At 47.7% G+C, this 15110-nt stretch overlaps 1 protein-coding gene across 1 annotated transcript in view; it reads right to left on the bottom strand.

Moving 5' to 3' along the window:
• The window catches only part of cd34 (CD34 molecule), an 18845-nt gene extending 16470 nt beyond the window's left edge, over positions 1-2375 (bottom strand). The window contains exon 1 of the mRNA XM_080015073.1: positions 2108-2375. Coding sequence (XP_079871199.1) covers positions 2108-2189 — 82 coding nt within the window. The 5' untranslated portion in view covers positions 2190-2375. The remainder of the gene's footprint in view (positions 1-2107) is intronic.
• Between the last annotated feature and the right edge of the window lie 12735 nt (positions 2376-15110).

Raw genomic sequence — 15110 nt, forward strand, 5'->3', positions numbered from 1 at the left:
GGTCGCGTCGGGATTGAGTCGGGAGTGACGCAACGAGCTACAGCCAATGAGAGCGTACACGGGGTGAGGGGGAGGGGAGGAGTCGAGAAGGAAAGACGGGGAGAGGGGAGTGCACGGAGCAGAACACAACCTACCCAATTTACTTTTCTTCTCTAGTTTTTTAAAATATATTTCTTATTTAAACTCTGCTTTTATTGTTTTTTTTTTTTACAGTGATCAAGAATCAAATTAAAAATTAATAATCCTGTCCCGCGCAGGGTGTCGCGTCGTTTCCGGTGTCACTCCTCGCGTGTGTTTTCGTGACAAAACGTAGTGTGTAGACCCATCGGACTCGTCGGGGATTCCTCCTGGTGAAAGATGTTGTCATGTGTGACTCCCCTGTCGCCGATCAGTAGTAGTAGTAGTAGTGTGCAAACCACAACGACTTCAAGATTCCGGATCGCAAAACAGAAAGTTGTGTAGTGTGAACAGTGCAGCGATCTGACCACTTTGAACGTTGTGTAGTGTGCCCAAGGGCACTGAGGAGTTGTGACATTTGATGGCGATAACAACTGGAAGCTGGTAAAAAGGTATAGCATGACATATTTACAAACTAATAGTGCCGTCTTTCTATACAAGCTATGTGTCCTTTTTTGGTAGGTTGCCGGAAGGGATGTTGCACTAATACGATTTCCATTTAAATCTAATATCCGACCCACTGGGCCGCGGGTACAAACGGTATCGCTGTTCTTCACTAATGTGCGTATGTGGAGCACGTTCCGTCGTCCGAGAAGGTTTTCCCCCTTTCAAAAGTAAAACCATACACTGGTTATTTTCATCGTCTTGGGTAGTCTGGAATACTCTTCCTCATCGTCCCCCGTAGTCCAGTCCAAACCGTTTACGACTGGTGTGTCCCAGGATGGAGCCTGACAGCTCTGGAGAAGCCATTAGGCCGAGGCCGAGCACAACCTTTTACCATCGACGGGACAGAAACACCATCCAAGCCATACATCACCCTGCAATTAGCATCAGGCTGCACTGGTTTGGAGTTGACGCACGCACGCGCGCACACACACACACACACACACACACACACACACACACACAAACTATCCATATGAGAGGGGTGCAAGGAGAGGAGGCACCCACACAGACTTAAACACCCTCATCTATATATGTTTACACAAGGCGTCATGTTGAGAACTATTTTTATGTTCTCTGCGGAATCAACACGTGGTGCAGTCACTTCCCCCCTATCCATAGGATATACCACTTACACTTAAACCCACAATGGTTTGCAGGCGCACACACAAACACACACACACACACACACACACGCCACAAAAGTCACACCTCCCATCAGTGATGAAACAAACTCAAACGCGTTTTGTGGCTGACACGCCGTTGTTTTTCACGGGACCGCACAGAAACTGGGGTACGATTGCCGATTGTGTATTTCTATGCAGTTTAAAAGGGATCGTAACTATAGCAATGTGTCCACAACACACACATGCCAAAACACAGAGCTACTGCTATTGTTCCTAAAATCAGCCCAGGCCCGACCCAAACAGACACTAACCCACAGTCACACATTCCCCTTCACTGATGGAACAAACTCGTGCCTTGGCGAATGACACACGATTGTCCCCCCCCAATATAGTTTTCTATGCATGGTCAGAGCAATGTGTCCATAACACACACACACACACACACACACAGACACACGCACACACACACGCACACGTGCTCCAGCTCCACCCGAACGGCGCTGCAGGATGTAGCGCATAATTATCCTTAACGGCAACTTTCCACGACTGAGCAGACCCCTTTGTGTCTGCTGCAGCCACGCCGCTACATCGCCCTCCGTCTGCTCGCCCCCAAAACCAAGCGCGCCTCGCGGCTCGGCCCAACACAACGCTACAGAAAAGATAAAGATACAGATAATAGCAGAGATCATAGTAAAAACATCCGAGAGGGTCATCAACTTTTTTTTTTTTTTTTTTTTTTTTCTGACATATTCCCGGAGATAGGGACGAAAAAAATAAAATAAAATGGAAGTTCCTCTAGCCTCGGCGCTTCAAAGCGTGCTGGAGAGATAGGGAAGGTCAGTAAGGGTGGGGATACTCACTGTTCAGCAGCAGCAGGCACAGCACCAGCGCCAGGGCCACGTCTCTCCACCGCCCATTCATTCTGCACGCGGACGCCACCATCCTCCCTGTTTTAGCTTAGCCGGCTCGAGCGTGTGTGTGTGTGAGAGAGACTGAAAAGCAAATTTTGGCGGGCGGGAGGGCGGGCGAGCGAGCGAGGGAGCGAGGAAAGCGAGTGAATGGGATCGTGAGGGCTGGAGAGGGGGAGTTTAGAGTTTCCTGTGGGGCCGGTGTCTGTGGTGAGTGGGACAGAAGAGTGGGATAAAGCCTGGCTTGTGTTCCGCTGCTTTTTATATGGCCCCACGCTCCTTTTCACCCCCACCCCACCCCGGTCGCTCACTTACTTTCTCCCTCTCTCTCTCTCTCTCTCTCTCTCTCTCTCTCCCCCTCTCCCTCTGTGTAATCTGCCCACACCCCTTTTCGAACCCGCTCCTGCTAAGCCCTCATCTCAGAGCAGCTGGCCCTCACTCCAACCCGTCTCCCTTTTTGCGTGTTTTTTTTTTGTGTGTGTAATTGAACTTTGTGTGTGTGTGTGTGTGTGTGTGTGTGTGTGTGTGTGTGTGTGTGTGTGTGTGTGTGCATGTGTGCGTGCGTGCGTGCGTGCGTCTGTGTGTTTCTGTGAAGTTGTGGAAGGTAACGTTAATAGGGGTTCTGTTGTATGTCACTCCAGAACGTGGAACACAGAAAGTTACAACCGTTTTGCAATGGACCTAGTTTTGTTATCGACAAATGTGAGGAACAGTCTGCACCGTTTTTTTCAAGGGTTCCTTTCGCTCCCGTGCAGGGTAGTGTGTCCCGTACTGCTCAGTGTTGAACAGCCTCCAGGTAATTACAGTAAGAGGCGTCGCAAACACTGACAGGCCTCTTATGGGAGTTTGTCTGAACGACCCCTGATGTACGCAATGTTGACACGTGAGACTTCCAACATGCTGCCGATTATTTAACCACAGTAGGTGTTTCTTCCGTTTAACTTTAGTCTGTAAATTGATTTGGGGGACGCACGCAGGAGCCCAGTCGAGCAAAACAACTCCACATACTCACCCCTACGCTTAGGAACCACCACCCTCCATGCCCACGTCCACGCCACCCTCCGCCTCGCACCGTTCCATCTATACATGCACAGCGATAATCCTTAACTATGGCCACCGGCACTGCGCAGGCATGCCAAGTGGCCGCCCCCATCCAACAATCGAATGCCACCACCTATACTGTACAGGCCTTCCCAGTGAACCATTAATGCTACGGGGCCACCGTCCTTATCAAAGTATTTATTCATTTGCATTTTGTTTCCAGGTATTCAGATTAAGGAATTGTGTCGGATCAAAAACTCCAGGAGCAGGCCGACAATGAACAGACGAGTGGTCACCAGGGGCCTGTCTTTCCCAAAGTTCTGTTTTAAATCATCCGAACACAGTCATCCGAATACAGAATAACCTGAAGCATTTATTACCAACGTGTTTTATGGCACGGCCATTTTGTCACGGACCTCCTTGCGATTCCTCTGCGGGCCCCTACTGAATAAAAGGTCTACAGTAGATCTAAAATATTGGGATTCGGCATCACCGGGCATCGCAGGCGACTGCGCATCTCCCGCTGTGAAGGTGGAGTCGGGTCGTGAGGGTTTGCTGTGCAGGCTGCAGCTGGTAAACAGGAAATACTCCCCCCCACTTCTTCATTTTGAGCCAATAACTTGGAAGCGCAGAGAGCTTGGCCCTGGCTTTTGTTGTTCCCGCACACACGAGTGAAACTGAATTCACCGCGTCGTCCGCTCACATGTACAGCACACGTACACAGCCATTGAGTGTGTGGAGCCTTTTTTTTGGGGGGGTGACCTCATACACAAGGCGATTTCATAACCACACACCCACACTCCCAGACCCCCCCCCCCACACACACACACAGCCTCGCAGTGGTGGTGTGTATTGTGTCGTTGCTGGGTGTTGACTCTTCCCATTTACACAGAGCTGGTCCAAGCCACATCTGGAAGCACTGCAACTCTCACTGCAGCGTGAGTTTTTGGGGGGGACTTCTCAAACAATCTTACCAGATGGGCCTTGGGTTTGGCCCGAGATGGTCAAACTGGTGTCGGGGGATCCTCCTGGTATCCACACCACCCCCCACCCCCACACCCCCACACCCCGAAGCCCATCCCATCCTGCACCCATTCACCTGTGCTTCCTCTTCACTAGTCAGGGTGCTTTTCCTCCTTTTTAAGGGATTTTATACTACAAATCTGCTCCACCCAAAGGCAAATCACTTCATTTTAATATCCCAGAGTATTATTTGAGGCGAGGTTTCAGCCTGCCCGCATTAAGACCCTTATTAGTGCAACACACACACTTTTACCTTCACAAATCGACATTAGTTGATGTTGATGAACTAGAGCTTTTAAATGAGCTATTTGAGTATTATTTGAATTACTTTTTATTATTACTTGAGCAGATTGTTGATTGGAGTTAATCAACTTTTGCCATATTATAGTTTTTTCCTATTATTTGTCTGTTTGTATTATTCAAGTGTACAATAGTATATGAGTGCATTTTCTATTACTACATCTATTAGGAAGACAACTAAAATGTATTTGCGAATAGTTTGAGCAGTTTAATTTAATTTGGCTATATGGGGCAGGAAATGGCAGGTTTGCCAAATAAAAAACAACAACACAGTGCGTCGGTTGACTATTGAATTTGGATCTAAAATGGGGAATCTAAAATAAATCTGGAGTTAACATGCAATAGTACCGTATTTCCTTATATCTTCAAATATACTGTATATTATAGAGCGAAAGAGATTGATGCTGGCGACCTGCATTCTATTTGGAACGGCTGAATATTATCAAATGAGCGCAAATGACCATAAATGGCTAAAATAGCAGTGGACACCATTGGGCGATTTCCACAGCAGATACAGGACAAAGACTGACCAACATCATCTCTGCTTCTCTGTGGTTTTGTAAAAGATGCCCCCCCCCCGCCCCCCACAGACACCCATTTTTATCGAAAACCTTTTTTGGAATCCCCCTGCCTTGCCTTTCCCTTGTTGGCTTATTTCCGTCACCATGCTCTGGATTTGGACAAAGATTCTCTGTGCAGCGCTTGGGCTCGGCCCAGGACATCACGAGTAGCAGCGGATGGCAACAGGGAGTCTGTGCCTCGGGGACATGGCTTGTATTTTTCGGAAGGTGGTGGTGGTGGTGGTGGGGGGGTTATAGCTTATTGGTCTGTCCCTGGGCCAGCTGGCCGTGCCGCTCACCGGTACGTGACCGACACATGAACATGAATGGCAGCAGTCATAAAAAGCGGGGGTTATATCGGGAGTGTACATGCTGATATGATACATAAACTGAGGACCGTGTCCGGAGTCCTGCTGATTGGGTGGCTGATGTGCGCTGCTACAGCCATGTTTAAATAAAATAGATAAATACACTATTTGTTTTTTTCAAATACATGAGTGATTGTAAATGATTAAATCTGAGCATAAGCTATGTTCTGCAAATAGGAGACCCAAGGCGAGGTCATCCCTGAGACAACTAATAACGCCTGCGTATGTTCCCAAACCCTTCTGGAATCCCGGCTTTCCTGTTCGCACAGAGAGGTGAAGATGAGGTTGAGAGAGTCTTTCCGAGCAAGGTCATCAGCGATGATCTGGTCATATCGGTGAAGGAAATAATATTAAAGCTCCCCTCCTCTCTCTCTCTCTCTCTCTCTCTCTCTCTCTCTCTCTCTCTCTCTCTCTCTCGCAGATAAGAGCTCACGTCTTCCCCTTTCCTATCTGATGTCCGTCCAACCATCCTGTCAACTCCCTCATCGAGCCCCTTCTTCCTGTTTCCGGACATTCTTCAGGGCACATGACGTGTCCTAAACATAGGCCCGGCATCCATCCTGACCCCGGGTTGGAATCCTGGAATCCCGTGCTACGACCTCTCGGCCCGGACGGGAACCAAACGTGTGTGGACAGTTACATCCTGAAACAAGCCGATAACAGTTACTCAAAAGCGTAGTGTGCTGAACGGACCCTGAGTCACTGGTGTTATCTTGACACTGTGGCTTCTCGGTGGTGCGGCCCTCTGTGTTACATAAGAGGGCGGATCGGCCGTGGTGGTTTCCACAGAGTCCGGTTGGATCCGTGTGGAAAGAGCAACATTTGTAAAAGGGGCCGTGGAACTAACACAGCTTTACCTGCCCAGACGCCGATGGCCAAGAGGGAGGGGTCTTTTATGTAGAAGTTGAGGAAATAGTCATAAGGACGGGAACTCAGGATCCTGGGTGTTCCTGTCAGACCAATAATTCCAATTCCGATTCCACTCCCGGAAAACAGATCAAAAGATAGTATTCAGAATTGGTTAATTTACAGATACAGCCGTTTTTTCAGAACGTAACAAAATGACATCCGCTAGGACTTGGCTCATGGCAAACTCTGGCGGATTATTCAGATTCCATACAACAAACTCTACGAGGCTCAACGCAAAACAAGATGTTCATTTTGTCACAGGGTGGAGCTGGACGTTTCCCCCTCCATCTGCATTTGCTCCGGTTTCTGCATGCGTGTGACCGGCGTGTTAAATGGACCTGGGGGTCTGTGTCATTCTACTCCATCAAAACACAAGGGGGCCACCGCCAAGATACTCCCTTTCTCCCGTCTTGGTCCTCTCTCTCCATCTGCTTGAGGCCGTGCAGATGTTGTTCTGCGGCGTTGCCTCTCTGGGGGGAAGCTACTGCTATTGTTCCTAAAAATCAGCCCAAGACCGGCCCAAGGCTCAATCTAACACCCCTCAGTGATTATCACTGTTGCCTCACGGAAAGGATGTCCTGGGTTCGAGCCCCGGCCATACCGGGTCCTCTCTGTAGAGGAGTTTGCAAGTTCTCACTGTGTTTGCATGGGTTTCTGTCCTGTCATCAAAGACGTGTGTGTTCAGGGTTAATACTCCTGTTGGTGCCCCTGTCCGTGGCGCTGGTGAAGGGGGTGGTGCACAATGGCTGCCCTCTGCTCCTGTATAGGATGGGTCAATTGCAGAGGGCAATTTTTGTGTATCCTTCTTCTACAATGAAAATAACAAGAAATTCTATAAAACGAGCTAAGCATTTAGCCAGTTCCAGATGGAATACAAAAGGCAATTCTTCGAGAAACTCGCTTAAAAACTACAAAACACTAAACTGTCGTTTGTCCCTCTGGGTGGGCTGTAAAGATGTATCCACAGTCTACCTTCCATTACCCTCGACTTCTTTACGTCTTTTTTTTTTTTTTTTTTTTTTACTCCAATACATTTTAAAAAGCTGATTCAAAAGTCCACCTTGTTCATATGAATTCCCCTAACCTCATTCAGTTCGTAATGACACCGCTTCTTCTGGTCTTGGTTTGTAGTGTTGTTTGGACTTCCAGGGTTGGGGGGTTACTTTGTGCAGTTTGGAAGCCCAAATAGTTTTGACTTGTTTGGATAATTAGAATTATTTCCAGACTAAGTTCTCACAAGTTACTCAAAGCAAATGTCTGTGCGTTGTCCTTGAATTGATATTTTCTTTTATAAAAATCACTTATCAATCGTGAGATAAGGTCAATAAAAACAGGAAATAAAATATGTTTACTTAAAACCCACGAGCTCAAGCTATTGTAAGTAGACTTAAGTGCAGTGACCCAAATATATAATACATTTATATTATATTTTATATTTACAGGTTGCTCTATTTCATCTATTACAGATTTTATTATGGCGATGCGAGTGATTGTTAGGGAATCTCAGTCCCATTAGAGCATATAAGAATGATATGACCACGATCACGACTAGAGCGCCACATAGACGCAGGATATTGCACAAGTTAAATGGGCAAGAATGGAGGTCAAACCCAGCTAATCTAGCAGTTTGGCGATTGTTAGTGGGTGAGTGGTACAGGGAAGCTTTCACAATGATGAGGAAGTAATTCCCTCTATAATGGAGGAACCTGTTAAGGGTCTGGGTAGCTCCACCTTGAGCGACAGAGAGCAAGGCCGTGATTTGAGAAAGGGCATTGTGCAAGGCATTGAACACATTGATACGCCATTATCGCCTGGTAAATTGAAAGTGTGGCGCCCGCAGTTTGGATTGCTACCGCGTATAATGAGGCCTACGGTGGTTTATGATATTGCTTTTATGGAGGTGGAGATATTAGAGGGGGTGATTGGCAGGTCGATGAGGAAATGATCGGCAGGGCCTGCAAGGGCGGTTTCGCGGGCAAAACAAGGTCGGTGGATGACTTGGGAAAGGGTGGAGAGGAGGAAGAATGAGGAGCAAGACACCTTCAGTTCCTCAGTGGAGGAAATCAGCACATTGCGGTACCACTTGGAACCTAATGGGGGCGACAACGCGGAAAACAGAAACAGACTTTGACACAAAACATGTTTTTTCTATACTTGTGGGGACACGTAACCCGAGACACCAGGCCGAAATAGGGAGTAAAATATCTATCTCAATTACGTCCTTATGGCAATTACCTAGTGACCGATACTCCTCACATTGCGTCACAGTTATGCCCCCTGTACCCTCTCTCCATATCTCTACGTGACATTCCCTCTTTCCTCTGAAAGAAATTATCTCTTTTTTTCTCCTTCCCCTTCAACCCTGGCTTCTTCGCGTCCCACCCTGGGAGCGTTGTAAAGGGCATACACCACAGGCTTGTAACTAGCTCTAATTGGTCCTGATTGGATAGCTCCGCAGACATCTTGAAGTGATTCATGTTCAAGGTTAAGAGGGCTGTGAAGGTTGGCAGTGCTTGAGATAGCTCAGATTCCCAAGGCGTTAAAGACCCCCACTCGTCTGGCTTTGTGTTTGCAAATGTAGACATTGCCAGAATAACCCAACAGCTTGAAATCAATTGATGTGAAAAACCTTCCAGTCCCTTAAATTGGTTTATGATTGTTCAGATTGGGAAAGGTATATCCGCGCGTGCGAACATCATCACGTGTTACTCATTACGTTAATATGAAAAAAGAAAAAGAAAAGGTTGTACCGTAGTCCATCCTCAGCGGCTGCTCTGAGTCTAAATTTATGACTCTCCATTAGCGACCATCATTTATAAAAGGACACTCCCACCCCAACTGTGGGATACAATAATTAAAAAAAAAGTTGTCAAAGGTGTGGTCAGATAGATCCTGTGGGATTGATTCATCAGACTGCGAGCCGCCCAGATGGAGCTTGTTATATATATTGATGCAATTCATCTCCAGAGAGCTGTCACATAAGTTACACTCCAGGAGGTCAGTGTATAACCAGGGCTTGAAATTACAATTTTGGTTCACCAGCCAATATGGCTACAACTGTACATTTTTATCTAAAGTTACCAGCCACTCAGAATTTCCACGACCCAAACAGTATCATTGAAATAAATCAGGTTATCAGTCACCGCATTGTTTAGGAGCATTAACATATGATGAAACACATTTCACGTCAAAACATAACATCATTTATCTTATTCTCTCTCTCTCGCTCACACACACACACACACTCACACACACACACACACACACACACACACACACACACACACACACACACACACACACACTTAAATTTGACTAAATGTACACTTTAGGCATACTTTAACACTACTGGCACAAATATTATCAGTAAATGTCAAGGTTACTAAAATAGTGAATCTCTAGTGGATTACCTTTTTTGATTTTTCTTCTTATGTTCTTATTCTTATAGAGATAAAGATAGAGAGAGAGGGAAAAAGAGCCCTCTGACAGCTCAGGGAAGAAGATTTTGGAGCCTCAAATCACTCACAGGAAAACGAAAATACAAAAAAATTTTTTTTTACAGTGTATTTAAAAGAAAATGGTTGAAATTTTCCCCATTAACCCAAATGTGACATACAATATTTTCAATATTTATATTCAAATCTGCTTATGTTTATTACGTTTTGATGAAAATAATTTTGAATTAGACGCCGTATAATAATAATATTCTAGTTTTCTTTCATGTGAGTTAAAAATATGTGTCAGAAGCTCTCGGGCGTTTTTTTAAACCTCACTTGGGAATCAAACCCCTCGTCCAGCGGCTTAACCCTTGGAGCCACCGAGTCTTAACAAGAGTCGTTGTCTCCTGCGATTGTCTGATTGAAGGAACATCTGCGGTGACTTGGATGGAAAAATCGGGACCCAAGCCTGTGATGGCAGCGATGAGAGGCCGCGCCCGAAGCCGTCACACTGCAGCGACCTGCTGGACTCCAGCTGCTTTGCGATGCTCTGGTTTCTCTTGACACGAGATATTAAAGATGGCGTAGGAAACGTGTCCGTCTGCAGGTCCACGCTCTGCTCATCCAGCTCACACGACTCAACGACCTCGAGACTCCAATCAGAAACAAGAATGTATGTATATGTATGTGACAAATAATCTCTTGAACTTGAACTTGAACTTGAAGGTCAGGTTGGATGTGTGATGTCTGGATTAAAACATACGGTCCAGTGCATCAGCTAATCAAACTGAGCTCAACCTCGCGCTGATCTCAGGAAACTGGTGGTGTGATTACGTTGAGTTTCTCCACAAAACCCCATGGCGAGCTACATGCAGACACAGCAGCTCCAAGAAATATTTTGCCAGAAGCGCCTCCAGGGGTCCACGGCAAAAATATAATAAGTTAAAATGAGGCTGATTCTGATCAAATGGGGTCTGTGGCGTATGTATGTATGTATGAATGTATGATAGATAGATAGATATGGGATTTTAGATAAGGATTTTACCACACCGGCGATACCGAACGCGTATTAGGACAGACAATAGAACGGAATTTGTCCTGCATTGTGCAACCCATTTCACAGGGGAAGTCGAGGACACGAGGTATTCACACACAGGCCAGTAGGTGCCACTGCAGGATCGGCTTTCCAAAAATCCATCTCTCTTTTTTTCAAAGGGAAGGGAGATTTCTAAATGACTCAACTCTGCATCCCCGTGGTGAGAAGAGCAACAGACAGGACCAGGCCTCTGGCATTGTAAAGGTTCCCAAATTAACAAAAAATTGTTGCGCTTATCGCCGTGCAACTGATAATTTGTCATATCGAGGCAGGTGGGTATGAGAATAGGTCATCGGGGCGCCCCATGTTATAATGTTCACACTCGGGTTATTATTCTTTTTTTTTTTTTTTTTTTAACACTTCGGTCAGGACACCTGGTTTTGGAATATTTCAAAGTATAAGAAAACTGGAAAGGTAGAGAGGTAGTAAATAGAATTCAGCCTTAGATGAAGGCGATCAAACAATCAAAAAGCCTTTAGATGGGGCTCTGTCAGATTTTTAAATGCAGTCTTTACCTGTACCTCAATAACACACTCAAATGTTTGGGTTGCTAATGGGATTTAATGTGTGTGTGTGTGTGTGTGTGTGTGTGTGTGTGTGTGTGTGTGTTTGAATGTGTGTGTGTGTGTGTGTGGGGGGGGGGGGGGGGGGGGTCCGTGTGTTTTGGGAGTAACACCTCACCCCAGCCAGTCTCTGAAGTGTTGCTCTGCGCTCCAGAGGCGCTCAGGTCCTCAACATCAAATATTCATTTCACAGAAACTCCTAAGCCTTAAATAATTCTCAAAGAAGTGTGCCGAAAGCGAGCCCTTGCTACCCCAGGCACGTTTTCTTGTCTGGACAATGGATTCAAGGGAGCACACAAAGAGAAGGAAGGAGACGGAGGGGTGAGAGACAAAAAAAAATGTGAGGGTGAATGAGAGGAGGGTGATAGAGAGATTGGAAATTGCATCCATTGTATGTGACTATAACGGATCGCTCAAAGTATGGGACAAAGTACCAAGTGGCCGACGGTTATGTGGCTGGCAGCGGATGAGGCTTACTAAAGGCACCTCATAAAGGAAGGGGGCGTCACCATCCGTGGCTGGCCTCGCAATAACTGGAGATCTGGGGGTGCTCCGGGTGAAACAATGCCCACCCCAATCATTTTAAATGACCGTGATCCTGAAAAAACGAACAAACTGAATGTCTGATAGGCGGTAGACTGTGTACCAAAATAGCTGCGGCTCCAAAGCCGGGTCTTGATTCCAAGGTCTTTAAAAGCCGGCTTGCAGCCCTTCGTACATTCACACTCTGCCTGAAGAGTGTGATAACAGCCACCGGCTGATTCCATGCGATCTGACCCTGGTTCCAGTCATCTTCAACCACCATTACACCTCGCTGGGTGTTCTCACACCGATTAGCCCGACATATCCGAGACCCCCGGACTGAACCGTGCGGTCCCGTCTGGTGTCTGTGTGGCAGGTGGCTTGTCGGCTTGGCCCCTCGTCAACCGTTCCCCTGGCCGCCGATCAGAGCAAAATCAGACAGCGGCGCTGTGGCCTTTTCACAAGCGAGCGCTGGAAAATGAGCCATGAAGGAAAATTGTAGGTGATTATCTTTATTATAAGACGGGGGAGTAACCGTGGAAACAGCGAGCTGCGGGGGGAAGCAAAGACAGAAAACGCAAGCTGTTCCAGGGGCCCCACCGATTGGCCCAAACAAGCGCCAGTGGTAATTAACATCTGCATATGCAAATCATTGCTCCGGCTAGGGAAATTTGGCATGCGTTTCTCACCTGCGCCTGTCAGCAGCGGGGTTGCTGAGTTTCTGTCACTGTGTGTGTGTGTGTGTGTGTGTGTGTGTGTATGTGTGTGTGTGAGCTCAAGCGTCTGTGCATTTAAATAACCGAGAAAGTCTTACGGCGGCACTTTTGGGACGCACATGGTGCGGGCAGACGGGAAGCACATGGGGTTGTGCACCCCCTCTCCCCCTTCTCTTTGTTTTTGCAGTCAGGCGCTAAAAGGGGAGAAGGCAGCACACCAGGAGGCCGTCAGCGGCCCTGCTGGGTCCGCCTCATTACCGTCCCGGGGATCGGACTGGGGCACGACCGGGGACGGTCACGTCGTCCGGGGAAATATGGGACGACTGGGACGATGCCCCCTGCCACTGGGAGAGATCCTCTAAGTCCGTGCTGGTTAGCAGTTCTAAGTCTTATCATACATACTGTACATACATTGGCTATGACCGCTGACAGCTTGGGGGATTTATTTGAGCCGGTTTATCTAAACATATAGCCGTCATGTGGCAATGGGTTTGCCAACAGTGTGTGTGTGTGTGTGTGCTTGTATGTATGGTGTTGTGTGGGTAGTCTGAGGGTAATATCTGCCACCAGATCTAACTCTGACCTATGTATTGTGTGGAGCGCAGGCAGATGTATTCAGCATGTGTGTGGTGCTCTAATGAGAGCGAGAGAGAGAGAGAGAGAGAGAAAGTGAGAGAGAACAGAGGGTAGGGCGCGCGACAGGCGAGAGGGCTGTAATGCACACTGAGAACGACAGCTCCGACGGCGGCAAACTGGGCTATAAATAGAACCTGTGCCAAGCGCCGGTGACACCTGGATTCGCACTCCTTCGCAATCTCCCGCCGTCCGCCCTCGACTCTCCCATCGCCCACCCCTCCCTCTTTTTCTTGCGTCCCCGTCTTGCTTTCCGGCATGACGCACTTTCTTTCTCGCTTTTAGCGTGTCAGGGAATGCTCGCTCTTCTCCCCCCCCCCCCTTTCCTGCTTCCCCCTGCTGTCCGTCTCTCCACGTGTCTTCCTCGGTCCCGTGTGTCTCCATCCCCTGCCGTCCTGAGCTGCACCCGCCCTCAGTGTCTGTCCTCATTTCCCCTCCACGTCTCCTGCGCCCCCCAAGTCGTTCCCGCAGGTGAGATACCGAGCTCAATGAAGCCAGACGAAGGAAAGCTTAAAAACCTCGATGAAGTTAAACGTTAAACGAAGTTACTCTTTGATTCCTCGAGGTTTAGGCCTCGTTTGGGGACCTCGCGCGTGTCGGCACAAAGCTTTTCCGGGGACATAGGAGTCTCAAAGCGGTGATTCCGGGGACGTGTCGCCGGCTCTGTTTTGCCCGTTTTTCTCGCTCGTGAGCTCGCGTCGAAGCTCCTCGATGGCCCTTCCCCGTTTTTCTAACGATTTTCCAATGACTTTTCTAATCCCCAATATCCGCAGCCGTGCCGAGCTCTTTAACTGAAGGTCAATACCGGCTCAGTGATGCAGGTGTGAAAGGCATTGATGACAGACTGATTTGCATCCGTCTGCTATATGTTTGTTAAGGGAAAACAGCTTTGACGGGTGCTTGGCAAGCGCTTGACGACAGTTGGCTCCAAAGGTGAAATTGTTGTCGAGAGAAGATACCGGGAATACCGCTCGGCACTCATTCCGGCGTGTTGACTCCTTACGGCAAGATGTTGGCGGGATTCAGTCGGGGCCCGTGCTCCTACTTGAAGTGTTGTTCTGAAGAGGGACATGATCGTTTGGAGACTTCTCGAAAACCGCTACGGCAGCGTGCCGCGTTTTAAAAGGCCAGATGGGCGGAAGTGACGTCGCAACCTCCTGGATGTGAGACTTTTGGCAAAAACGAAAGTTCGCGGTCCGGCGAGGGGACCGTGGGGATCATTTCCATGTGAACTTTTAACACCCGACTGCTCTTCCAAGTGAAACCGGAAGTCACGCGTGGCCGTCTGCGCCGCCCAGGATTCACGTTAATTATTTTTTCAGAATTTGCCTTGTAAATCCAGACCGGGAATCCCACCCAGAACGAATGGGGTGTCAGCTTTACGCAACTTCCTTGTAAAGGCATTACAGGGCATTAAGTCCCGTGTGGGTTTGAATTGGTCTCAGCGGTACAGGATTAGAGACATGGGGGATTAGGCCTCCTCTGGGGGAAATACAGAGGCAGGCGTGGCCTATGGGACCAGATAAAGAAACATATACAGCACAATACACCAGCTGCATGTGCTCTTATGGCATTGAGCGCCACACTATTACACTAATAGTGTTGAAATTGAACGTGAAAAAAAACATTGAACGATAAAGTAAATAATTAAGTAAATCTTATCTTAGTGTAATTGGCTATCAGTGCAAACAATTGGCCAAGCCGAGCCAGAGGGCCAAGCTGAAAGTGTACCACCAGTCCACCATGCCGATCTATCTGTCTCCATTTGATTTAAAAGGCAATCAAAG

Source organism: Zeus faber (assembly GCF_960531495.2).
Source record: "Zeus faber genome assembly, chromosome: 15".
NCBI lineage: Eukaryota > Metazoa > Chordata > Actinopteri > Zeiformes > Zeidae > Zeus > Zeus faber.